General features: G+C 45.8%; 1 protein-coding gene across 3 annotated transcripts; it reads right to left on the bottom strand.

Annotated features, from left to right (window-relative positions):
- Nucleotides 1-1,237: 1,237 nt before the first annotated feature.
- Nucleotides 1,238-27,079, bottom strand: ANKLE2 (ankyrin repeat and LEM domain containing 2). 3 transcript variants are annotated; one of them, XM_077875115.1, is made up of 14 exons: nt 26,882-27,020; nt 25,941-26,053; nt 19,976-20,449; nt 16,032-16,238; nt 14,686-14,879; nt 14,416-14,604; nt 11,830-11,952; nt 9,860-9,926; nt 8,287-8,459; nt 6,472-6,578; nt 5,377-5,561; nt 4,301-4,946; nt 3,559-3,690; nt 1,238-3,144 (listed from the first exon to the last, which is right to left on the bottom strand). In XM_077875115.1, the coding sequence occupies exons 3-14, from the start codon at nt 20,442-20,444 to the stop codon at nt 2,943-2,945; spliced, it is 2,694 nt and encodes an 897-aa protein (XP_077731241.1). In that variant the 5' UTR covers nt 20,445-20,449; nt 25,941-26,053; nt 26,882-27,020; the 3' UTR covers nt 1,238-2,942. The 3 variants fall into 3 exon arrangements, with proteins under 3 accessions (XP_077731241.1, XP_077731240.1, XP_077731239.1); XM_077875114.1 differs by lacking the exon at nt 25,941-26,053 and having other exon boundaries at nt 14,686-14,855; nt 26,882-27,079; XM_077875113.1 differs by lacking the exon at nt 25,941-26,053 and having other exon boundaries at nt 26,882-27,078.
- Between the last annotated feature and the right edge of the window lie 355 nt (nt 27,080-27,434).

The raw sequence follows: 27,434 nt of genomic DNA, 5'->3' as shown, positions 1-27,434 counted from the left end.
GGAGGTAGGTCTTGATATGGGGTCACAGGGGCCCACTGATGTGACGATGGAAACTTTCTGAGGTGCCACAGATGACCAAAGCCTTCTGAAATGGCAAGTGTTTTAAGTTTGGTCAAAATTCTTAAGTTTGGTCAAAATGAAGCCTGCTAATTAGCCCATATAACATGAGGGACCCTGAAATGACATCAATGGGAAGATAAAGGATCCCTCCTATTGTGTTGTGCTGTTTATTCTTCTGAGACAGCCAAGAAAGGTACAGAAGTGCAATGTGTAAACCAGAAAATCCTCACAGTTTTTGTGTACAAGCGCAAAACATCAGTATAAGTAAGAAAAGCACATGCTTTGAACAGCCCAGTGAGCAGACCAAGCTCAGGGCAATGGGGCAGTGAAGCCACAGCATGTCAGGGCAGTAATCCCACAGACCACCATTGCCCCTGAAAGCTGTGAGTGTTGCTGCAAACATGCCAAAATTATTCCAGAGGACTTGTCCATGCTGGAATGGAGTAAGGTCTTCAAAAAGATGTGATGGCCAGTTGACCCATAAGCTCCTCAGGGCCTCCCAGCCTTGGCTGAGGATTCCACTCACCTGTCCCGGTCCCCGAGGTTGCCCCAAGGACACAGCCTTGAGATGGTGATGCGGTGGTGGCAACACCTGCACAGAATGGGGCTTCTGGATCAACTCTTCAGATTGGGAAGATGGCTGCAGGGAGCTATTCACCTTGCCACCGACGATAATGAGCCTTGTATGTAAGTTCCTCAGCTTATTAAACCTGCCATCTGGCAACCTGGAGTGGCCTGGCCCCTTCCTGCCTTCCACATACCGATCTCACCCAGGACACTCCCAAGAGGGCTGCAAACCAACACTTGCTCCGTGAGGTGGGCACTCGTTCTAGAACACCTTGCCAGTGGCTGTGCCTAGGCAATGACCAGGGGACTTGCCCATATCCCTTGTATTGCGGCCGGAGCCACAGAACCACCCCATCGGGACAGAAGGGTTCCCATCATCTCTTTTGACGTGAATTAGTTACATGTCAGTTGTCAACATAATGAGAGAGGGTTGCTCATTTCCAAAGGCAATTAGGAATTTTGTGCTAGCTTAACTGAAAGTTAAAGTTTTTCACAATCATGTTAAGAACAAAAGGGGCCAGAAAACAGCAAATTCACCACTATCAGATTAACACACTGTTTCATCACAACATTGCTTAAGATTTTAATAAAAACAGCACCTGTGAGAGTCTTTCTGAAAGCTTAGAATTACCACCACATGGTTTTATTTATTTATTTCATTAAGTAGCTTAAAAAAGAATGCAAAATCACCTTAAGACACATGATGATGCATTCGCTGGGGCCAGAACCACCTTATAGCAACAAACAGGTGAAGACCACCCAAAACTTCAGAAAACAAGAACTGAGTCTGCAAAACTCAGAACACTTTTAATTTCCATCGGAATATTTACAACAACATATGGAAGAGAATTTTACAGAAAGCAGACCATTGCCGTGAATGTACTATCTGTATTCTAATTTCTTTTGAGAGCAAAGATGACTTTTATAAATGCCATTGGCTTTTAGAATAGAATGTATTTTTCTGTGTTATATCTAGATCATTCCACAAATGAAAACACCCTGTGTAACAACCATTTAAATTTTAAAGTCTAAATCTTGATTCCAATATTACTGACTTGTCTCTTGTTAGCACATGAAATACATTTGAACACAAGTTCCAATTCAGAATTTTTGTAAACAACAAAAACAAAAATCTCATGCCTACTTAGTATCACTGTATATTCACAAAAACCAAGTTTCAGGAAAATAAAAAATGATTTACAAAAGGCACTGAATTTAGCAAAAATTGGTAGAGCTTTCCATTTTGGATCAAACACTGGAAATGTTCACAGAGCACCACCAGTGTGTGAGCAGTCACGTACACCCAAGAGAAGTCAGCTCTCAACTCGGGTATGTGGGTGTCTATCGAGGCAGTAGTTCTAAGGTGACCCCCATGCTCCAGGCAGACCGCCCAGAAGGTCATGGACAAAGGGAAGCTAAAATAAATGTAATAAGGTAAATGATCAGGGCTCAAAGATATACTGCTATTTTCTGTACTAAAGCACAATACCCTTTTATAAAGAAAATCCAATGGAAGTAAATTTGGAAATATGCAATAAATTTCAAAACTAGAGAACTTAAAGGTCATTTTATTGGCACTACCTCAGCAACTAAACAAAGTAACTGGAACTGCAGGTCCCTTAGGGCTGCTGGCCTCTCAAGTGCTGCGGGACTACTCCCAGGACTCCCAGGACTCCCACGGACTAGAGGATTGACTCCCAGAGAAAAGCTAGTTTTATCTTCTGGTCACTAGCTTAAATGTTTATAATGACCGTAACTATAAATGCTGCAAGTATAAGTCAACTTCGAGGTTCGTTGACTCCTGAGCATCCACCTTGTCAATGGGTCTTACCCACTGGGACCAACTGGCAAAACAAAGATTTTCTATCAGGAACTAAGAAGTCAGAGATCCTTCCCAGAAAAATGAATGAAAGAATGAATTTTGGCACAAAATTCATCTTTGTTGTAAGAATGGAATTGAAGTGAGCACTACTCGGGGCAGCCCCAGCTCCGGCATTTGCCCGGGCTTCTGGCACACACAGAATGGGAATGGTGCCTTACACTTACAAATGCAAACTTAAGTCCACATTGTTATACATTGACAGTTTCCAGAAAATCCGTATCTGGATTTGCTTCCATGAACTTCTCCCAAAACATCAGAAAACTAAATTTTATACAAAACACTAGCATTTTCTAAAAATCTTTTACTCTCAAAATGAGGACTAATAAATTAATCAGAATATATTCTTTTTGGTAGAATTTCAGCAATAAACACATTACCCTTTTTTCTTTAAAAACAAAGAGTAAAATGAGATGCCCAGCAGCTTACACCCACCCTATAAGGCTGTGAGCTGGGCCAGGTGTGCCATCCTGCGGAGGTGGCTCCCACTTGCGGGGCTATAGCGCCCAGCGTTGCCCAGGCCTGGGGAGTGTGTGGGCCCGGGTTTCCCGGGGCTTCTCCCTGGGCTGCAGCTGTGGGGGCAGCCAAGGTCCGGCTGATGAGACTCCAGCTTCCCTTTCAGCGCAGGACTTGGCCAACTGAGGAAACCAAGAAAGGTCTGTCAGCACAGATGGTGATATGGGCCCTGCACCCAAGCCCTGGGGGACCACAGGGCTCCAGTAGAGGTACTGCAACCTCAGAACCACAGGATCTGAAGTCACAGAACACACGACTTCCCAGGAGTCCCATGTGGCTCTGACCAGGAGTCCCTACCCTTCCATCCTAAATCTCCACCTTATCACCTCCTGCTTTCCACCCAAGTGCACACCTCCTGTGTGTGTGGGACGCTGCCAACTATGGCCCTATCAGGATGCTGCACGTAAGCCTGGCTAACCAGTCTGCCGGTGTTCTAGATGAACAACTATGTGAACATCTGCAAACTGCAATCGGACCGCTCTGGAAGCTAGCTACCAACAACCCTGTGTTACAGGTTATTCTGTAGGCCCACTGACCTCTGTCTGTCAGAGGGGGAGTAGCACAGGACGGCACTCTTCCATCTGTGTACGGCTGGGTACTGCTGAGGGTCCACGTTGGCATACTCCAGAGCTGCCAGAACATCCCGATCCAGTTTTGATGGCTCCTCTCTACAAGGCAGAAAAAAAGGAAAGAAAAAGCAGAAACACCTGTGATTAAAAAGACTTCCAACACCAGTACTCAAGAGTCCTGCACAGGAGCAGAACGGCAACTGCTGGCCCATCTCTGCCACCACAGGCACCAGCTGTCTCGGCTGATGTGAATTGTGGATGGACAAAGGCCACAGGGGCAGACAGGCCACACTGTCCCACGGGGGAGTGGTGGACCCCTCCACTGCGAACATGCAATTCTGAGCCGCCCCCCCCAGGGTCAATGACCACAAGACTGACCCAAAGGGCCTGTCCCCTGGGAAGATGGGTCTTTCTTCCTAAAACACACCAAGTTCTTGGCCTAGTCCTTCTGGGGAGGACTACTTCCCCAGGGAGTACAGCAAGATGTGAACCTGCACTGAAAAGAACACACCTCCCACCAACTTGGACAATCATAACAGAGCACCCAGGGCTACAAAGTCATGAAAGAGATGGGAGCCAGAAAACCACATCCAACCACGTTGTGGGTAGAGAAAAGGTTTGCGAAAACTAGGACAGTGCCATGTGTGCTCACATCCGCTTCCACATCCACCCCCACAGCCTCACCCATGTGCACACGCCCCATTCATACCCAAAAAGGAAGAGCCTCTGGACAGGCTCCTTTGTGGTGGGGACCCCTGAGGGCTCTGAGGACACGGAACCACTCTGCTGAGCCTTGTGCACAGGAGCATCAGGACCCAGACGTATTTTAGCTATTTTGGCCGACATTTCACTTTCTGTCCTGCTTTGGTTATTTCTAAGTGTGTCAACAGCAGGCGGCTCTAACGAGTCACTCTCGACTACGTCCATTCTTGATGTCAAGCTCTTCCTGTCTCTACTTTTTGTAATTTTATTTGGTGTCTTAGAAAAGTTACTTCCTAGATCTTCCAAATTCAGTTTATCAAGCTCAACCGTCAAGCCTGAGACTGATGAGAGGAGAGCTTCCTCTGTGCTCGGGGCCTCTGGCTGCTTCCTGCCCAAGGTCCTGCCGCTGCTCAGGTGGCTAAAGAACCCATTCTTGCTGCTATGGGGACTGGTCAGGGTGGAGGCTTCTATAAGGTCGGTCTTCTGCTCCAAGGGAAGGATGTCACACTTCGAGTCCCCAAAAGTGCTAATTGTGGGCTGGGTGTTATTTCGAGCCATGTTCTGCCGATTTTTAATCTCTTCCAAGCTCAAGTCATCATCTTCATCAAGAAATGCTCTCACAGAGATCGAATTGCTGCACTTCCGAGCATGGCCTACAGGGGAGAGAGAGCAGTTCTTCAGAGAGGTGTGTGACAAGAGTCCACAAGGAATCACACAGTGCACCTGCAAATCCCCAGAACCAGCCACAAACCACACTCCTTCAGAGCCACGTCCTCAGGCCCCCAGACAGAAGCCTGCACTGCCCCTTAAGAAAATCCATGCAGGTCCCTGCACATAGAAACAGCAGCATCCAGGCTCAGCGCAACGCCTTCACAGGCAGGAGAATGAGAAGGAAGCCAAGGTCAAAGGCAGGTGCACGTGGGACGTGACAGTGGCTGGCACCTCCCATCAAACTTGCTACGACACCAGTGGGCTGAGAACAGGAGAAGGCACGTATGTGCTCATTCACATGGACGCAGTTGGTCCACGGCCACAGGACAGGGTCCGAGTTCCAAGAACCTACAGATGTCTGAATGTCCTTACCAAAGGGGTTCTCCTGATGAGAGGCTTCATTTTCTCCTGAGTCCTGTTGAGCCTTTTTGCCTGCTTCCTGGTGAGTGAGATATTCTTCTAGTTTTTGCAGACCCTCCTGGGAAGACAGATCAACAAAACAACCCAGAAAGTCCCAGTACTCGACCCAGGGATACCCCAGCTCATGAGCCAGCTCCCTGCAAGAGTAAGTACAATCCATCAGTTAGAAAACCAGTTGTAAAAAAAAAAAAAAAAAAACCCACCAAAAAAACCTCACAGATCTGACTGCTCAGAAAACAGCCATTTTATGCTGGAAGTGCCAAACAATGCCTATAATCTTGGTTAGGATTTTTATTACAAATTTGGGGCTATGATAGTACTCTGCATTTCTCAAGCAGGACAAGGCTGAGCACGGTTTCTCTCCTGGACTGTCACTGAATGCAGTGCAGCTGTGGAGAGAGAAGGGGTCCCTGACCACCCACCCCACTCTCACAAGCCAGAGAGGCAACAAATCAGACACGAAACCCCATAACAGACCAGCCTTGTTTCCATATAACAACTGTATAAAGTTGGAGAGGATTCTGGTTTTCCTAAGGCACATAAAAATTTGGAAATCCTTATCAAGTTCAAGCTGTAAACTTGAAACTGTTTGAGAAAAAAATTCTAAAACAATCAATGTAGCTTTGATTTCACTGTAACTTAGCTTTTTGACTAAAAACACTTGTTTCTGGAAAAAACACTTTTCAGGGACTTTTTACTAACAGCTACTAGCCACATCTGCCTCTTGAGTTTTATTTCCTGCCAAGGAGACACCCAGCATATGTCCCCTCATACAGAACACTGCCACACCCTGGACATGCTTCCCATTAGTCTCTGCCAGAGGGACCGCTGTGGTGGACATCTGTGCTACACAGTGTGTGTAACATTCACAGGAAGCAAACCTCAATGAATAAACTTCACATACTCCCCGCCTCACCGTGAACACTTCCCAGAACGATCATTTTGCAGCTGTAATTGGTTTCCGTCCTCAACCAACATATAAGTGCACAGTATACAAAACGACACTGCCACTTGGCTCCTGTTCCTTTGTACAAAGCCAGTCAGTACCTTCCCACCCTCTCAATGCCTCTTTCTGGATCCGTCTTCCTGACATTGTGAAAGAAGCCTGCTTTCTCTCGAGGTGGTGTTTTCCAGAGCCTGCGAAAATCTTCTGCCTGAGGAGAAAACGTACCAAGCTATGCAATGTACCCGTCACAGGTAAATGCAGAGACCCATCAGCATCACAGACCCAGCTGAGTACCTCCCGGCATCCCTCTTCCTCCTCATGTGCCCTCCTGCATGGCAGTTAGACCAATAAACAACCAGTGCCTCATTATTACAGCAGCACAAAGGGGCTCTGGCAAGGATCCCTTCCAGTGGCCCACGCTGGGCTGTGAGGCTCCGAGCTGCCCCTCAGGCTCCCAAAGATGAAGCCTCACCCTGAGGTAGACCCTGCAGAGCTGCCTCACCAAGGACCTCAAGTCACTTTCCCATCACATAAGAGGAAAATGCATGTCTATATTTTTAAGTCACTTTTTTTTTTTTTTAAGATTTTATTTGTTTAGAGGCACCTGGGTGGCTCACCAGCTGAGCATCTGCCTTTGGCTCAGGGCATGATCCTGGGGTCCTGGGATCGAGTCCCATATCAGGCTCCCCACAGGGAGCCTGCTTCCCCCTCTGCCTGTGTCTGCCCCTCTCTCTGTGTCTCTCATGAATAAATAAATAAAATCTTTTAAAAATCTCCCTGCAGGGAGCCTGGATGCTCAACTGCTGAGTCACTCAGGTGCCCTTAAGTCACTCTTATTAGAATTTTGTTTTATGCAACCTACTCTAACCATAACTCGTAACACTTGTTTTTGCAGACACTTCTATAATTGCAGGTAACTAATTATTTAAAATTATTAACATCGTGGTATCTGGGTGGCTCAGTCAGTTAAGCATCCGATGCTTGGTTCTGGTTCAGGTCGTGATCTCAGGATCTTGGGATCAAGCCCCGTGTAGGGCTCCCTTGCTGAGAGGGGATATTTCCCTGAGATTCTCTCTCCCTCTACCCCTCCCTGCTGCTCTCTCTCTCTCTCAAATAAGTAATTTTTTTAAGACTTTTATTTATTTATGAGAAAGAGAGAGAGAGAGAAAGAGAGAGAGAGTGAGAGACACAGGCAGAGGAGAAGCAGACTCCATTCAGGGAGCCTGATGTAGGACTTGATTCTGGAAACCCAGGATCACACCCTAGGCCTAAGGCAGGCGCTAAACCATTGAGCCACCTAGGCATCCCTGAATAAGTCTTTAAAAATTAAAATAATTATCATTTTTAAATTTCATTAAAATAGAAGGTCTCATGTTTCGTTTTTAAAGATTTTAAGTACTCTCCACAGCCAACGTGGGCTCGAACTCATAACCTTGACATCAAGAGTCACATGCTCCAACCAAGCCAGCCTGGCACCCTTTTAAAATCTTTAACAAGAAAGATAACAGTGTACGAAATACCTCTGCCCCGAAGGTGAACTTCACAGTTTGCAAATGGAAATTTCCTACTGACAATAAACAACCAAGAATATGGAATGGACAGCCCAACTAGACTGGCATGTACCATGAGAAGGGCCACTGATACGGACAGAAGAACCAGGTGATGATGATATTTAACCCAGGTAAACTTCGCTCCTCTGAAGTATGGGCTCACTACCATATTCACCCTGGCTAACCAGTGAGGAACAGGATCAAGACACTCTTGTTTCTCTAGCAGATGTTCTCAAACCTCGTCACCACCTCAATGGGATTCCACAAGTCCTGATCTCAAGACCAAACACAAAGCAAGCGCTGAAACATCCAGCACTTCTGGTGGGGACAGCCAGGAACTGTCCAGAAGCTTCTACAGGAGCTCACCTTGGACGGGCTCAGGGGCCCTGCAAAGGCTCTCAAGGTCAGAACAGGGTCTCTGGGGCCACCTCCACTGTGGCCGATGTGAGAGTTCTCAGTCGTCTGGTCTGAAGACCACAACTCCCCAATCACCGGAGACGATGTGTCCTCAGCTCTCAGAAGTGGCACATAGTAGTGGCCTGGGAAGAGGAGATACCCTGGTTAAGGCATCTCCTTGGGTGGGTCCTCACCTCAGTGGCATCTGGTAAACAACCCAAGAAACACCAGGGGCTTTGCAAGGGATCCAATGATAAAAAAGCTCTGGAGCTAGAGGACCTAGGTGAGAGGCCAGTTTCTGTCAGACCACATTCTTCCTCTGCGGGGAAAATAAAAAGGAAGGAAGAGGAATAGCAAACACCCCTCCATACCCCCAGGTACTAAAAAGACTGAGGCAGGACCTGTATGAACAAGATTAGCATAAAAGTAGGAGCCTGAGAATTGTTAAAAAGAAGTTCTATTTTAATCTCTTTTAACCTTCCTGATCTGTGGAACAATATTCTATCACTGAACACACAATTCAAATGATCTGGCATCACAGGACACTCTGATGTGAAATCTGGACAAAGAATGATAGAGTGTGGTAATGTCACCTGGGAGAGTGGAGCAGGAAAGTGTCAGGACACCACATGCAGATGGATAGTTGTGGCTTTCGTGTGCCAGTCACACAAAACTTTATTTACAAAGATTAGCGGCAGGCTAGGCAAACATCTGCTGACCCTTGCTTTAAATGAACAGGAACAGAAACTAAGAGACAAGGAGAGACAGCAAATGGGGCCAGGTCAAAGAGCTTCGAGCTTCAAGTATCTGCTGTCATGTCACATAGCAAGTGGGGCCACCAGACTTCTAGTTGCAGATGGCGGGAAAGATGCCTCTGCCACCACCTTCCAAACACACTGGAAACAGCCTAGAGGAAGACAACAGGAAAAGTTCCTTTCTGAAACCAGCCACTTCCATGCTCCCTGAAGCTTCTGACCACAAAGTACGGCCCAGAAGGCAGGGGTGAGCCCCCGTAGACCTGATCAGGAAGGGCTGCCCCCACAGGTCACAGGCTCCCTGGGCAGCCAACAGGTCAAAAGTCAGCCTAGAGTGCTGAGATCCAGGGCCTATGAGGCTGCAGGAAGGAGCTGCCCAGGGAGCCAGGAGAAACAAGACCTGGCGCAGAGGGCAGCACATGGAAGGGCTGACCGGGATCTGAGAAGCCAACCAACTGCCAGATCAAAGAGCTCCAGGCAGAGCCCCTCCCACTCTCCACTCTGATAACTTGCAGGCTGTGCTTGGGCACCTGCTACATGGGACACCTGAAAAGATTACAGGGTGACACCATGAGGAACAGTCAAATGACAGACGACTTGTGGTCTCCCAGAGAAGTTCAAGGCTTCAAATGAGGCATTATAAGACAACAGGTGGCATGTGAGCTGGGGGTTCAGGAAGCAGACCACCCCAAGGTCTGTTACCCTAAGATGTCACCCTGCTTCAGTGAGCAGTCCAGGGCCTTCCCCACTGGTGGTCCTTACATTCCAAGCGCTATGCCCCAACTTACCCTTTAAGTACTCTCTAATCTGCTCCTTCAGTTCCAAAGACTTATTTTTGCTTCTTTCACAGATGACCTGTTTTTAAAAAAACAGTATGTGAACAGTCTAAATCTTAATTTGTCACATTTTATCATTAAAATGATTTTATAAAAACAAAATTTAAAGTTAACAATACAAGGACAATGTCCTAATATTGAAATTTCATAAAGCCCACAATCAAAGCACATGTGTTTAACAGTATAATCTTTCTTCCAAAATGTTCTGTAAAAGCTGAAGGGGTCAGGACGAGGAGGACAAACTCTGTGAGTGAATTTTATGATCTTTCTTCATACTACCCTCCAGGTTCTAGTTTTCCACATCAGTCAGGCAGGAATAGGCAGACACACGTATAACTTTCAGCTCCATGAACTCCAATGCCCGGGGGCCTGTCTACTGCTGTTGTTTGGCTGGATTAAAACAGAATTCCTATTTAGTGTGGAACACAAGTGTTTTATTCTTGCTACTACAGGAATCAACTTTCTTCCTTAGAGAATTATAGTGACAAGAACATTTTCACTAGAATAAAAAACCAATAACCTTCAAATAAGGAACCACAAAATTACCATCTCTGGCTAGCCTGTAAGAGAAATCAACTACATTGTACCCTATAAGTAGTGTAACTATTTTTTTGTGAGGTATAGCAAGTGATTTAAGAATACTAGTTACCAGGGATCCCTGGGTGGCGCAGCGGTTTAGCGCCTGCCTTTGGCCTGGGGCGCGATCCTGGAGACCCGGGATCGAATCCCACATCGGGCTCCCGGTGCATGGAGCCTGCTTCTCCCTCTGCCTGTGTCTCTGCCTCTCTCTCTCTCTCTCTCTCTCTCTGTGACTATCATAAATAAATAAATTAATTAATTAAAAAAAAAAAAAAAAAAAGAATACTAGTTACCAAATACCATTTTACAGTGAAAAATATACATACCTATGCACACAAAAAAGCTGAGTGTGACTCATGAAAAACAATGATAATTTCTGAGATGTAGAATAGGGAATTTTATTTTTGTTTATGTGTATTCTAAAGTTTCTATAGAAAATGGGCACTATTTATATAACCAAAGCAACTATAAAAGCAGCATTCACTAACAGATTAGAATCCTTACAGATTCCACTTCAAAGGGCTGGCTGGTTCAGATCAGCTGGCCAACAACAGCTCCAATGCACAGGACAAATCACCGATCTTTCAATTCTTGTCAGATCCTCCTCACCCCCCACCTCACAAGTACAGACACACCTCTGCCCTCTCTAACGCACATTTTGCTCCACTGCCAGCATTAGTCCTGACAAGAGTCGTTATGGGTCAGGTGAGAATACCTGGGAGAGACTTAGGGCTGTGCCTGGCACATAATGAGCTAAAAACATGTTAGCTGCTTTCAGCACCATCATCACCACCACCATAATCCTTATTACTACCCACCACCATCCTCACCATCACCACCATCTTCATCACCACCACCATCCTCATCATCCTTACCACCATCTTCATCATCACCAACACCACCACCACCTCCTCCACCACCACCACCAGCACCACCACAACCACCTTCACCATCACTACCACCACCACCTTCATCATCACTACCACTACCCCCTCCTCCATCACCATTGCCTCCTCCATTCTCCAGTTCCCTGGTCAACTGAGGTAATGCATAAGCAGAACTTGATAAAAACTGTGAGATGATGAGAACAAATGACCATCGGTTTCAGGAAGATAAAATAAGCAAACATGGGCAGTTCATTATTCTGAATCAGTTCCTGATTCTACTGATGCGTCTTCTTCATGGTATACCTTACTTAGTAATCATGGTTCTATGGTGTGCTCGTGAGGCAAACATGTTCACAGGGTCAGTGACTGGCTTCACAGTAGCTGTGATCAATACTGTGATTTCACATGTTTTCATGTCTAACGGTATACAGTAACAGTATTTTAATAGATACTTACATCTTCAGGAGTTTTATCATACTTATTCCTTGGGTTTTTTACAATCAAAGGGTGTGAAGAAAGCACGTTGACCACATCTGCATTCCCAAACTTACAAGCAAAATGCAATGGCGTGTCATAGCCCTGGGAGAGGTGCAGTGGAAGAATACTTATCTTTAATTATGTTTGTTTCAAAAGGTTGCTTTAAGATAAATATAAGTAACAGAACAAAAATCATCAAAAACAAAAGACCATAAAAAGACATTATTTTTACAACTGAGAAATATTGGCATGTTAAGCGCATACTCACTTTAAGCCTGGACTTGAGGCTAGCCCAGCACCCTAGTAACTGTTGCCTAGTGCCTGGGTGCCCAGGTTCAGAGGGAGCTAACAAATGAGCTAGGGCAAAGTACACTCTTTATGACCATGTCACCATTTCATATAATTTTTCATTTCTTCCCACATGAACCTAAAAAAGTCTGGGCAATTGCCTACAGCAGCATTCTCTGACCATATCCTGCCCTTTTGTCCAGACTGGCAAACCTTCTCAACTGAGGTTCAGAAAGTGAACAGTTTAGGCCTTGCAGACCACCCAGTCTCTGCCATAACCACCCTGCTATGTATGTCTCTGCAGCTATGGATGATCCACAAAGAACGAGCAGGGGGTGCCTGGGTGGCTCAGTCAGTTATGTATCTGCCTTGGGTTCAGGCCACAGTCTCAGGGTCCTGGGATTGAACCCCATGTGGGGTATCCCTGCTCAGCAGGGAGTCTGCTTCTCCACCTCCCTCTGCCTCCCCTCTCCCCCCAGCAACTTGTGCTTTCACGCATTCTCTTTTTCTCTCAAATAAATAAATAAATAAATAAAATCTTTATAAAAAAAGAGGGGGACTGTTGTGTTCCAATAAAGCTTTATTTACAAAACCAGACTGTCCTTTGCAGGATCTGCTCTAGTGCACTGTCTAAATTAGGACTTTCTTGATTCATGTTCTACCTGAGACAACTCTACCTCTGTGGCCCAAGCTCTACTAATAGCCTGATCTTCCCTGCTAGGCCTGCAGAGGTGGGAGGATGATGGGGCTGCATGTTAGGGGCCAATGTTTTCACTTAGCATTCAAAACACCCAACCTCAAAGGGACCTCGACACTCTCACTTCCTTCTGGCCACTCCTTTCCTTCATACTACATAACATCCATCCCTAACCCTAACCTGCTTGACCGTAACCTCTGCCCTCACTCCTGCTGGGACAACAGGCTCTCGGTTCTTCTAACACTGCTGGCCAGCCTGGCCCGGCTTCTCACCATGCTGGTCTCTGCCGTGCTCTGGTACTTTCTCAAGAGTCCAAATATTTGTGGCCAACACTGTCATTGATTCCTCTTCTTAGTGAGTTATGGTCAAAGATGGCCCATAACATCTAATTTCAAGAATTTATTAAATGCTTCCTGTAGACATGCATATGCACATTTTTCTGAGAATACTACAGAGACATTAATAAAAAAACTGTGTATTTTCTGTAGGGCACACACTTCTCTGTTATAGTTTTGTTTTTTTTTTGTTTTTTTTTTAAGATTTATTCATGAGAGAGAGAGACAGAGACACAGGCAGAGGAAGAAGCAGGCTCCATGCAGGAAGCCCGGTGCAGGACTTGATCCCAGAACTCCAGGATCATGCCCTGAGCCAAAGGCAGACACTCAACCACCAAGCCACCCAGGCATCACTCTGTTATATTTTTCAAGTCACACTTCCTGAACATACTAATCAAATTAGGAATCCTTCCTTAAGTCTATCTACTCTTAGTCTAACAGACACAACTCTAATTCTGCTCTTTCTGTCTTATTTTACACTTACTATTGCTTTCATATAACCATTGTTTTCTAAACTTTTACTTCCTTCTATAATCGTGCTAGCTTGGCCAAATTTATCTTTATTCTTCCTTCTCTCTCTTGTTAATTTAAAAGTTATCCTTGCTTTACAATTCTGGAGTTCAATGTGTCATTCGACATGTATCATGAAATAGTAAGTCATGTCCCACTCCAACATGCTTCTGTTATTCCTTCTTGTGACAACCACAACTTTTCAAACTCCTAGACTTGCTCCGAGTTTACAATTCTTGGCTCTAAGCTATCACTAGGTTCTGCTTTATGTAAATAAGTAAAATTCTTCTGTTTTAAGAATTCTTATGTAAGCCTACGCATCGTTAAAAACCAACCCTTTGAAATTTTTAACTCTGCAGGAAATATTCCTAATATTAAGTGGGGAAAAAAAAGATACAGAATCCTAGAATAAAAGGCACCAAAACCCCTTTTTACTTTCTTCTCCCTTCAGGTTGTTACATTGGTTTATCTTCCCATCAAAGCCCAGCTCAGGCCTCTCTGGACAAAGGCCAGGAGGGACATATCCTTGCACAAAGCTGAGAGCTATATGCATCCTGCCTAGTGAGGCAGAGCTCTCGTGTGTGAATGGATCTTGTCATCCATCCCTTTCTAAGCTAGGTGAATTCAATGAATGCACATCTCCTCTCCACATGCAGGGGGATGCAGTTAATAATCACATATGAGAGACATAAGTCTTGTTTAGACTGGCTATGACTCTTCCTACGGCACACTCACCACTTTGTCCGGAGTGTTCAGGTATAGGTCAACGATGTAACAAATGCGCTGCTGCAGCATATTTGGGTCATCGTCTGGGTACATGAGCCGCATAAACTCAGGGTTTTCCAGAGTCTCCAGAGTCAGCTGGCAGATAGAAGCTTGATTCTCTTTGGCAGCAACATGCATAACATTGTACCTACATCCTTCCTGAAATAAAACTACAGATTCTGAGCTTCATTTTTGTCAACCACAGTCTTTTGATGCTAACAATGCTGGAAGCAGGCTTACCTGCACGATGGTTGGATTGTCCCCTGAACCAATGAGATACCGGGGATTACTCCAGGTGAGATTGGAAAAGGTGTCGTCTTCTCCCTTCTCCACAGCTTTTCGAAGTTTGGCAGTGAGATCTTGAGTACGGGGGGTTTTGTAACTGTTGGCACGTTCTCTGTTTACAGTTTCTGACTCAGACAAGTACAAACCATCTGTCATTAGAAGATAGAATTTAAGAACATTTAACTTCACAAACATTTTCTCATCACCCACTGTGTGCTATATGAGGGCAACAAAAATCTTTCCCACAGAGCTTATATCCTAGTTGGGATTAACAAATAAGCATCAATTAGCATATATAGCAGAAGGGCCTGTGTTCAAGCCAACAACATGGCACAAACATACCACTACGGCAAAAGTCCAAGAGCAAAAGGACCTCACTGGACTCTAGCTGCAAAAGGCTTTGTGAAGAGGGATGAGGGCACACCAGCAGCACCTGTACAAGAACTTCCACGAGCAGAGTTCCCATAAAGGCAGAGTGGAGCCAGAAGTGATTTTTTTGTTGTTTAATTACAACCACCTGGGGAAGTCTGAAAGCAATCTCTAGAGGAATATTTTCACAAACTGTAAAGAGGGAAACCTGTAACTGTTCAAAATCACTCTGATTCCTCCCTAAGAAAGACCTATGTAGGGCCAAATAAGGAAACAGAAAAGCAAGCAGATGAGGTTTTTGACTAAAGGCCTTATGTCCACAAGGAAAAGGTGCCTTCCTGGGAGCCCTAGCCAGCCAGGGCAACAGGACAGCTGTGAGCTCCTGGAGGGGACAAGACAGAGCTGGGCCAAAGTTAGACACTGCTAGGGTTCTGCACAGTGCTAAAAAGAGTTCTCAGAAGACCCTGCTCTGGACCCAGAGTGAGTATGGCCAGATCTCTGACTGGACAGGTCCTATAGGTGAGCTCAACTTTTGCAGGATTATCCGGGTCAAAGCAGATGGCACAGTCCTACAAGTAGGTACAGGCAAGTCTCAGTGCCTAACAAAGCCCCTAACTCCCACGGGCAGCAAGGAGAGAGGGAAACAAAGGAAGCAAAACAAAAGGGCCAACTGTGGCCCCTCTGCTGCTTCTCCTTGGCCTTGTCCCCCCCAGGGCCTGGAGCCAATGCCTGGCCCACTGTCTCTATCCTCAGGGTCATCCCCAGACCAGGTGGCTGACCCATTATCCATGGCCTGGGCCTTAGCTCTCTACTTCCTAGCAAACTGAACTTCTCAAAGGAGAAAACCAATGACAATACATGGGGAAGAAAGCACAAAACACCTGGGGCCCACCTAATAGTAACACCAAGAAGTGAGCTGCTACATAATTTACCTTTCAGTCCACCACTGCTAAAGAGTGGTGCTACTTTCACAGGAGAAAGTGGTAAAGAGGCTTTGCTTGGAGAAGGAAAATAATCACAAATTCCTCTAGCAAATTTCTCAGCATCTTCTCTAGTTGAAAAAGCTTTAAATCGAGATCCTTTGATCATTTTGACAGCTTGCAATGCATCCTTTCTATCCTCATAAACATGAATCCTTTCTGCATGGAAAAAGTAATAGGAAAATTAGAGAGGAATAATCGGAGTCACTATCACAGAGTTCACACCTGAAGGCCCCGGGTTTCATAACAAACAATTGTTACTCAGTTTTTCTCTCATATTTCAGATTTTTCCCTTAAGATTTGTTTCTAAAGATTTATTTATGTATGAGAGAGAGAGAGAGGGAGAAACACGAGGGGGAGGGGCACAGGACAAGGGAGAAGCAGACTCCCCAATGAGCAGTGAACCCAAGATAGGACTCAATCCCAGGACCCTGAGGGTCATGACCTGAGCTGAAGGCAAACACTTAATTGACTAAGCCACCTAGGCATCCGTTAAAGACTTATTTTTTAAAATCAGCTCTACACTCAACATGGGACTTGAGATCGAGTTGCATACTCCACTGAATGAGCCAGCCAGGTGCCCCAATATTTCAGATTTCTAATCTTGAAGAAAAAGGGCCTTAGCTGGTCAAAAGAACACATTAAGCTTGATCATATGTATGGGCTTGGATATAAAGATGTGTATTTTGTACACATATGTAACATATCTAAGGATACTATTTATTTTTTTAAGATTTTATTTATTCATGAGAGACAGAGACACAGGTAGAGGGAGAAGCAGGCTCCTTGAGGGGAGCCCAATGCAGGACTCAATCCCCAGTCTGGGGATCACACCCTGAGCCAAAGGCAGACACTCAACCGCTGATCCACCCAGGCTCTGAGCTGCCAGGTAAGGAAGCTCCCTCACCCCCAACTCAATTCTGCCTAGATTGGCTCCTATGTTCCTTCACATCATAGATAGTCGCTTTGCATTGTGTTCTTGGTGCATGTCTGCCTCAGCAGGCAAATCCTGGGGAGACAGGCTGTGTAGGGGATGTTCTGTTTTGTTTTTTTTTTATTTTTTTTTTAAAGGTTCTATTTATTTATTCATGAGAGACAGAGAGAGAGAGGCACAGGCACAGGCAGAAGGAGAAGCAGGCTCCATGCAGACAGCCTGATGTGGGACTCGATCCCAGGACTTCGGGATCACTCCCTGAGCCGAAGGCAGACGCTTAACTGCTGAGCCACCCAGGCATCCCAAAAATGGGTACCTTCTGACCCAACACTTCTACTTACCATTTTGTGAAAATAAAAATAAGGTACATTTTTATATAGAGATCTGTGTTACTTTTAAATGAAAATATACCAAAAATAAAAATCTGAATTCAAATACATATATATAAATAAAACATAGGTGAGTCAGGAATAATGCACAAAAGCAGTTATAAAGTGGTTAATCCTAGTGACTTAAGATTTGGATGTGGAGGAAGAAAGAAATTTCACTTTTACAATATTTGTTTTGTAAAAAGCAACTATTAGGGGGATCCCTGGGTGGCTCAGCGGTTTAGCGCCACCTTCAGCCCAGGGCGTGATCTTGGAGTCCCGGGATCGAGTCCCCGTCGGGCTCCCTGCATGGAGCCTGCTTCTCCCTCTGCCTGTGTCTCTGCCTCTCTCTCCCTCTCTCTGTGTATCTCATGAATAAATAAATAAAATAATTAAAATAAATAAATAAATAAAAGCAATTTTTATAATAAAGATTAAAAATAAATAGAAATTGCATCATGACTATTTCCAGTGTCAACATTCTTTAAAAAATTCTTATGGTTGGGGATCCCTGGGTGGCGCAGCGGTTTAGCGCCTGCCTTTGGCCCAGGGCGTGATCCTGGAGACCTGGGATCAAATCCCACGTCGGGCTCCCGGGGCATGGAGCCTGCCTATGTCTCTGCCTCTCTCTCTCTCTCTCTCTCTCTCTCTCTCCCCCCCCCCCGTGACTATCATAAATAAATAATAATTTTAAAAAAAAATTCTTATGGTTGAATAATATTCCATTCTACTCATGGTACATAATATGTCTAACAAATCTCCTATTTTGGAGTACTCCCACAAACGGTATCACAATAATGATAGTCTATAATTTCTGACATTCTAATCAATATCAAGCTTTCATTAACTCTTTCCAGTGCTATCTACTTTAGTCTTCTTTAAAACTGCAATTCTAGGGGCACCTGGGTGGCTCAGTCAGTTAAGCATCTGACTTCAGCTCAGGTCATGATCCTGGGGTCCTGGGACCAAGCCCCGAGTCGGGCTCCCTGCTCAGCATAGAGCCTGCTTTTCTTTCTCCCTCTGTCCCTCCCTCTGTTCGTGCTCACTTATGCATGCTATCTTCCTCTCTCAAAGTCTTTTTTTTTTAATTGCAAATCTTTGATGTTGAAAACTACTTATAACTGTACTAGCCATTTACATTAAAAGGTATTCAGATTATGCTGAAAAAAGAAAGGGAAAAAATTTATCAGCAAATAGTAGCTAGTCAAAACCTATTTGTATATGTAGCATGTCTCAAAGAATCCAATTTTCTTCATTTTTAAAAATTCACATATACAGGCAACCCTCTCGAGTCCCCCTCGCTCTTTGGGAGCTTTGTACTATGGCTCAAAAAACTTCACTTTGCTGCCTATCAAATTAATTAACTAAAATAAAATAATTTTAGTGACACCTGGGTGACTCAGCCATTTAGCGCCTGCCTTCAGACTAGGGTATGATCCTGGAGTCCTGGGATCGAATCCCACATCGGGCTCCCTGCATAAAGCCTGCTTCTCCCTCTGCCTGTGTCTCTGTCTCTCTCTCTCTCTCTCTGTCTCTCATGAATAAATATAAAATCTTTAAAAAATAAAATAAATTTTTTTGTTGTTTTTGTTTTTTAATTTTTTTTATTTATTTATGATAGTCACACACAGAGAGAGAGAGAGAGAGAGAAAGAGAGGCAGAGACATAGGCCGAGGGAGAAGCAGGCTCCATGCACCGGGAGCCCGACGTGGGATTCGATCCCGGGTCTCCAGGATCGCGCCCTGGGCCAAAGGCAGGTGCTAAACCGCTGCACCACCCAGGGATCCCAAAATAAAAATTTTTTAAATGAAAATTCACAAACACATTTACAAACAATTCAGCAGAGTTCTACATAAAAATGCTAACAGTGGGGTACCTTGGCAGCTCAGTGGTTGAGCATCTGCCTTTGGCCCAGATCATGATACTGGGGTCCTGGAATCGAGTCCCACATCGGGCTCCCCACAGGGAACCTGTGTCTCCCTCTGCCTGTGTCTCTGCCCCTCTCTCTGGGTCTCTCATGAATAAATAAATTCTTTTTTTTTTTAAAGGTTTATTTATTTATTTATTCATGATAGGCATAGAGAGAGAGAGAGAGAGAGAGAGAGAGAGAGGCAGAGACACAGGCAGAGGGAGAAGCAGGCTCCATGCTGGGAGCTCGATGCGGGACTCGATCCCGGGACTCCAGGATCATGCCCTGGGCCAAAGGCAGGCACCAAACCGCTGAGCCACCCAGGGATCCCGAATAAATAAATTCTTTAAAAAAAATGCTAACAGTGTCTCACTTGGTAAAATTATGGTGATTAAATTTTCTCTGTGGTTCAAGATTTTCAACATCACATTTCCCTGCTGTCCATGTACCATCTGTGTAAGAAATACCAGATGTGGGGCATCTGGATGGCTCAGTCAGTTGAGCATCTGCCTTTGGTTTGGGTCACTGATCTCAGGGTGCTGGGATGGTGCCCCCACATGGGTCTCCCCACTCAGCAGGGAGTCTGCTTCTCCTTCTTCTCCCCACTTATGCTCTCTCTCTTTCAAATAAATAAATAAAATCACTTAAAAAGAAAGAAAGAAATACCAGATGCTTGTTACATTACCATTTCTCGCTGGGATGTCCTCATATGCTGGGCACACCCCATAGTACAGAGGCTGCTCCACAGAGGCCCTCACCATGGCTTTGTGGCCACTGACCCCAGTGGTGGCACTGAAGGGCATGGAGCAGGTCTTAGATGTCATGACATCTTCTTCTGGAGGATTCAAGCCCATGCTATAACCAAAATCTCTGTCTTCAGACAAGCCAACCTGCTCAGCCTGGCTTCCTACAGCAGACTTCAAAACCCTTTGTGCATCCTTGCTTAGAGTGGTGGCATCTGAGGTGTCAAGGCCAGGAGGATATGAAGGCAGTGTTCTTCCATGTTCTAATAAAGCCTGAGCCAATTTTTTCTCAAAAATGAACCTTGTGGTTGATGTAATGGGTCCACATTTCAATCCAGCTTTCACAATTTCTTCTCTAAGGTCATCGGGATTCAGAAGTTTCAGTCGTGCCAAGATGGCATCCATTGTCATTTCACCTAGGCCCAAGAAAACAAAAATCAATCTGATGGCTAAAAGTACATCCTTTCTCATTAAAAAACAAAACAAGGGATCCCTGGGTGGCGCAGCGGTTTGGCGCCTGCCTTTGGCCCAGGGCGCGATCCTGGAGACCCGGGATTGAATCCCACGTCAGGCTCCTGGTGCATGGAGCCTGCTTCTCCCTCTGCCTATGTCTCTGCCTCTCTCTCTCTCTCTCTCTCTGTGTGTGACTATCATAAAAAAAATAAAAAAATAAAAAAAATCCAGCAGTAGCAATAAAGCTGGCTTCAGTTTCATTTCAATCCAGTTTCTCCTTATTTTTTGTAGTCTTTGAGCCCTCTATGAGAACTTTCTGAAGTTTCCTGTTTCAAAATTAATAAACTAATAAAAAATTAAGCAGTTTCTGGTTCATTTGGATAAGAATGTCAGAACCTGCTACTATTACATGATATACTAACATTCCAAGAAGGTAAGCACCCTGGGGAAATAAGCACACTCATTTTCTCTAGAGTGTAAGTGGGACAAACCCAAGGAAGGCAACTGAACAATATCCATCAGAAATCCAACTCCAGAAACAGACCTACAAATATATTTGTACTTTATTCCATAAAAAAAGGGAAATTTATTTATGCAAAGATTTAACCAGAGGAGCCACAGAGATAGCTCTGGCAGTCACTCTGCTAATACTGGTAACAAGTAGCTCATGTTTAACGTTTTGGGAGGGTCTTTCCAAATGCCTAGCTCTAGTGTAAGTGCACTACATGGCTAAGTATTTAATGGTCATAATTCTTCTGTGTGGCAGGTATCATTACTGTTCACCCCCCACTTTACAGATCACAGAGACACTAAGTAACTTGTTCAAGTTACACAGCAACCCAACAAGTGGGTGTGAACTGAACAAGGGTTTTAATGGAGACCTTTGGAGAAAGAGCAGGTAAACCTATGGATTATAGGCTTAAGCATGGTCAGCAAGAATTGGGAAGAAGGTAAGAAATAACAGGGGTGGAAACAAGGGCTCAGATTAGAAAAACTGGAGGTCTTAAGGACAGATGGACCAGATGCCATGGAGGGGTGGGGGTTGAGGTATTGCAGTCAGCCTAGGATAACAGCCAGATTTCCAGTCTAGTTGCTTATGAGTGACTTCACCTGAGATAGAGAATGCTAGAGAGAGAAAGATGGAGACCTAGGCACTGAGCATCAGAATCACGTTACTGCCACCAACTGGGCATTTCAGTTTTCAAGTCCAAGATTTACAAGTTCAGAGTGAATAACAGGTCTGGGAGTCATAAGCGCATAGATGGTGATTTTAACACCAATAATACACCAGGTATAACAAGGAACAAATACAAAGAATTAAAAGAAGAAACAGAGAAACTTCTAGAAGGGATGAAAAAACAATTACACACGGTAATCAATAAAACCAAAGAGTAGAGAGTTTTAAAAGACATATTTGCAAATGAAATGATGGGACATCCAAGATTAACTTTAAGTTACTCTAGGGGCACCCAAGTGGCTCAATTGGTTAAGTTTCCAAATCTTGATTTTGGCTCAGGTCATGATCTTGGGGTCATGAGATGGGGTCCTATGTAGGGCTCTGACCTCAGCAGCAGTCTGGTTGAGATTCTCTCGAAAACAAATAAATCAATCTTTAATTAAAAAAAAAAATACACACACACATGTATGTATTTTAAAGGTTTAACCAGAGGAGGTGTATGTATACGTGTGTGTGTATATGTATCTATCAGGAGAGCTGGGATCCCTGGGTGGTGCAGCGGTTTAGCGCCTGCCTTTAGCCCAGGGCGCGATCCTGGAGACCCGGGATCGAATCCCACGTCAGGCTCCCGGTGCATGGGGCCTGCTTCTCCCTCTGCCTATGTCTCTGCCTCTCTCTCTCTCTCTGTGTGACTATCATAAATAAATAAAAAAATTTTTTTTTAAAAAAGGAGAGCTGGGGAGGGGGCAATGACAAATAAGATTCACAAAATATTAATACCTTTCGTAGCCAGGCGATGACTACAAGCAAGGAATTCATTATATTACCCTATTTCTGCGTATTTTTTTATTTTTACTTTTTTTAAAAGTAAACTCCAGGGATCCCTGGGTGGCGCAGCGGTTTGGCACCTGCCTTTGGCCCAGGGCACGATCCTGGAGACCTGGGATCGAATCCCTCGTCGGGCTCCCGGTGCATGGAGCCTGCTTCTCCCTCTGCCTGTGTCTCTGCCTCTGTGTGTGTGTGTGTGTGTGTGTGTGTGTGTGTGTGTGACTATCATAAATAATAAATAAAAATTAAAAAAAAGTAAAAACAAAAAGTAAACTCCATAACTCAGCATGGAGAGCTCAATGCAGGGCTTAAACTCATGATCTTGAGATCAAGACCTCAGCTGAAATTAAGAGTCAGAGCTCAACTGACTAAGCTACCCAGATGCCCCTGTGTATTGTTTTTCTAAGCTTTTAATGCCACCACCCCTTCCCAATTCCAAGATTTCAAAAATGGCTGTTACTTATTTGCAAAGAGGATATTATCCTTTTAAACAATGAATGTACTGCACAGTCCCAAAAACCTGCCAAAGATTTTGAAGGGGGGCAGCCTACTGATCACAGGATTCTACCCAGGGAGGGTACCTAAGAAGATTCCCTTTATATGTGGATATAAGAGCAACAGAGGTGACTCAGTGGTAGGAAACTGATATGAAAGGCACAGGAAAGGTAAAAGCCACAAGCAAGGGGGAGGACGCCTGGGTGACTCAGTCGGTTGGGTGTCTGCCTTTGGCTCAGGTCATCATCCTAGAGTCTGGGGATGGAGTCCCACATCCGGCTCCATGCTCAGTGGGTAGTCGGCTTCTCCCTCTGCCCCTCTCCCTGCTTGCGCTCTTTCAAATAATTAAAATCTTAGAAGAAAAAAAGCCACATGCAAGGGATTGGGACAAGTGGGGCAGACACTGAATAAACAGAAGAGTTGTATCCATTCCTACAAAAGTCTAGTTTTCCCATGTCATTGCTCTAAAGCTATCTTTCTAACCTGAGCTAGTGTGAAAGGGGTTTTGTCCTTGTATCTAGTCAAACAGTAAGTAGAATAATTACATCACAGAACTAACTGTGTGAACTTGGACAAGTCATGCAAACTCTAAGCCTGTTTCCTCATCTGTAAGATGGATGTAACAGCTCTACTTCTTAGGCTGCATTGAAAATTAGATAAAATAGGGCAGCCCTCGTGGCTCAGCGGTTTAGTGCTGCCTTCGGCCCAGGGCCTGATCCTGGAGACCCGGGATCGAGTACCAGTATCAAGTCCCACATCAGCTCCCTGCATGGAACCTGCTTCTCCCTCTGCCTGTGTCTCTGCCTCTCTCGAATAAATAAATAAAATCTTTTAAAAAAAAAAAGAAGAAGAAAAAAGAAAATTAGATAAAATAATACATGAGAAGTCTGTGCTGCTGTGTTTGACACTGACAAATTATCCATAACTGTCAGTTCTGGTTACTAAGTTATCAAGTAACACAGGCTTATTAATCTTGCAGAACACATAATATGCTAGAAAGTCCATTTGAATAAAAATAATAGTGGGTTTTAATACACTGTAATTAGTATTCATAACACAAAATATAATTGTTTATGTGTACAAAATAAAGAATAAAGCAGCAACAAATGAGCTTGGGTACCTGCTGGTGGTGGAGGGGTAAAAACTGGGTAGAAAGAATGGACAGAGGGCCAGCCCAGGGAAGGGCAATACTTCTCAGTATCACTTCATAAAAGTTTCTTTCAGAAACATGTTTGTGATTCACATACTAAAAAATAAGAAACAAAAAGATGGGGGAAGACCCCAAGTGGAATATAAATCAAAACAAATGAGTTCAACTGCATTACAAATTAGAAACATAAGGAGGGAGAGAATACCTAGTAAATGAACAACAGTATAGGACTGTGCACTATACAGGTCAGCAATTCTGAAGCTACCTTATGCCTACTCTAGGAATCAGCAAATAACTGGATAGCTGCTAGCAAAAGCCAGGTTCCTTAGGACCAAAGGGAGCTACAAACAAGGGGAAGGAGAGGCCAGAACAGGGGTCAGCAAATTGCTACAAAGGGTGCCAGGCTAAGGTTGAGACCTGTGAATCATAAGGTCTCTCCAACACTCAAGAAAAGCTATATATCCAGTAAAACTTTACAAAAATAGGAGGGGGCTGGATATGGCTGACAGGATGAGGTTTGCTGACTCCTGGGCTAGAATCCAAAGTATCTGCCCGACCCTGATTGACCAAGACACAGATCAAGATGACAATTTGGGAAACCCAGTCAAGTCTGCAATGTGAATAACGAACACTTCCAGGTTGTCCCCCTTATGGTGATTACATAATATACTAACATCAGGGAATATAAGTGAATGGTATACTGATTCTAACTTTTTATTTTGAAGATATTACAAACACAAGTTCAAAAATAGTATGGGCAGTTCCCAGCATCCCTCACTGGTGACATCTTACATGCTGCAGCGCACCAGAAAACTGACACGGGCTAGGCTTTGCCACATCCTGCATCACTCTGCTCTTCATGTGGAATTCCAGGACCGTCCACCACATGTATAAATTCAAAACCGACTACTCAGTGTTCCACCACAACAAAGATCTCCTGCCGCCCCTTTACAGTCATGCTCAACCTCCTCCACTGTCGCCAAACTCTGGCAACCACTCATTTGTTCTCTATCACTGCCACTTTTCAAGAACGTTATCATAAATGAAATCATACACTACAGACCTCCACAGATTGGCTTTTTTCAGTCAGCACAATGCCCCAGAGACCCAGCAGCATTTCCCTGCCTTTCCACTGCTGTGTAGCACTCTACGGTATGAATGTGCCACACTCTGTTTAGCCGTTCAGCCCTCAAAAGACATTTTGAGCTGCTTCCATTGTTTGGACACAAGTAGTTATAAACAGTCACGTGGGTTTTTGTGTAAAAGTAAGTTTTCATTTTTCTATGATAAATACTCAGGAAAGCAGTGCACAGTTACATTTTTGAGCAACTGCCAGATTGATTTCAGAGAGGCTGAACCTTTAACCTTTCCACCAGAGACCCAGTAAATGAGAGACCCAGTTTCTCAGCATTTCTACCAACAATTTGTGGTATTTTTATTTTAACCACTTTAATAGGCATAACATCTCATTGTAAGTTTTTTTTAAGATTTTATTTATTTATTCATGAGAGACAGAGAGAGAGAGGCAGAGACACAGGCAGAGGGAGAAGCAGGCTGGGAGCCTAATGTGGGACTCCTCCCAGGCCCGAGGATCACGCCCTGAGCCAAAGGCAGACGCTCAACTGCTGAGCCACCCAGGCGTCCCTGTAGGTTTAATTTGTATTTCACTCTTGGCTGGTGATGTTGAGCATCTCTTCATATGTGTATTTGTGTAACATCTTTTTGTAATTTTTTATAAGTCTAAAGTGACTTCAAAATAGAAAACTTAAAAAGGAAATTTTTAATAAAAAAAGACACTCCAAACCTTAATCTCTTAGCTCCATGCTCTACTGGCCACACACATCACTTAGCTTTAGTATCTGGGGAACCGGCCGTCTTGGTGTCCTGCAGTAACCTGGCACAGGGTGGACGGTGTCCCTGGACAAATCAGCATGCTATTAACTCAAGATGTCAGCTAAAACTTTGTTAAGGGGATGACAGAAGGTAAAACAATCAGGATGGGGGATAGCTGGACCTGGGGGAACAGGCCGCTGCCCCAAACCGCGTAGTCTCAGCCAGAGCTAGGAGGCCTGCCTCGGACCGTCTGGCTCCTCTGCTGTAAAGCCAGGACAAGAGAAGCCAGTCACCCCTATGGACCCTGTTAGCCATGAGACTGCCAGCTGGACTCCTCAATTTTACTTTCTGGGAGCAAAATCTCCTCCTACCAGAGCACTTAAGGAGGGATTATCGCTCATCCTCCAGAAAGAAATCAGACTTTCGCACAAAAGGGTAAACTAAGCGTGACTGAAAAGGGTCCCGAGGGCATGCAGTGGGCCCACCAGTCCGTGCTGCACGGGACGGGGGCGAGGATCGCAGGCCGCAGGGCCCCAGGACGCCTCCGCCACACAGGGATCCCGCACACAACCACCGCCCGCAGACTCAGGCCCGGAGCTCCCAGCTTCCCCATTGTCTGATTGCTGAAGACTCCAGAGTTTCACTCTAGGCCTTTCCCAAAACACCAGCCTCAGGCCGGGGAGGGAGAGGGCGGGGGGGGGGGGGGGGATAGGAGGATGGGGGGTGGGGAAGGAAGGGAGAGGGGAAAGGGTCGGGGAAGGGGTGGGAGGAGGGGAACGGGTCAGGGAGAGGGGAAGGGAGGGGAGGGGCCGGGGAAGGAGGAGAGGAGAGGGGCCGGGGAGGGGGCGAGGCAGGCCAGGCCAGGCCAGGCCAGCGAGCGGAGGGACGCGGGCGCCGGCGGACAGGCCTCACCTGGGGCCGAGGTCGTGGCCGCGCCAGCCAGTGGGGCTGAGGGCCCACTCCGGGCCAGGCCCTGCGGCCGCTTCTCCAGCCGCCGCACCAGCCAGCGTACCGCGAAGAGCAGCACCGAGGCGCCCAGCAGCTCCCAGGCCAGGGCCGCCCACTCCGCCGCCGCCAGCCGCGGCCACAGCATCGCCGCCGCCCGGCCGCCGCCGCCGCCGCCGCCGCCGCCGAGGACGAGGCCGCCCGCCTCAGGACCCCGCGCCCCGGGCTGCCCGCGCCCCTGCCTGACGGCGCCGTCCCGGCGGGGGGGTGGCGGGTGCGGGCCCGAGACTGCTCGTGCGGAAGGGGAGCTCGCACCCGCGCCCGGCGGCCCGACGAGGAGCGCGGCCCGGGACCCAGTCCCTGGTGTAGACGGGCAGCGGAGCGCGCCGTCGGGCAGCGGCGCGGGCAGCCCGGGGCGCGGGGTCCTGAGGCGGGCGGCCTCGGCCCCGTGCTCGTCCCCGTGCTCGTCCCCGTGCTCGTCCCCGTGCTCGTCCCCGTGCTCGTCCCCGTGCTCGGCCCC

The sequence above is a fragment of the Canis aureus genome, chromosome 27, assembly GCF_053574225.1.
Source record: "Canis aureus isolate CA01 chromosome 27, VMU_Caureus_v.1.0, whole genome shotgun sequence".
Lineage (NCBI taxonomy): Eukaryota > Metazoa > Chordata > Mammalia > Carnivora > Canidae > Canis > Canis aureus.
This window is presented reverse-complemented; position numbering and strand designations above follow the sequence as displayed.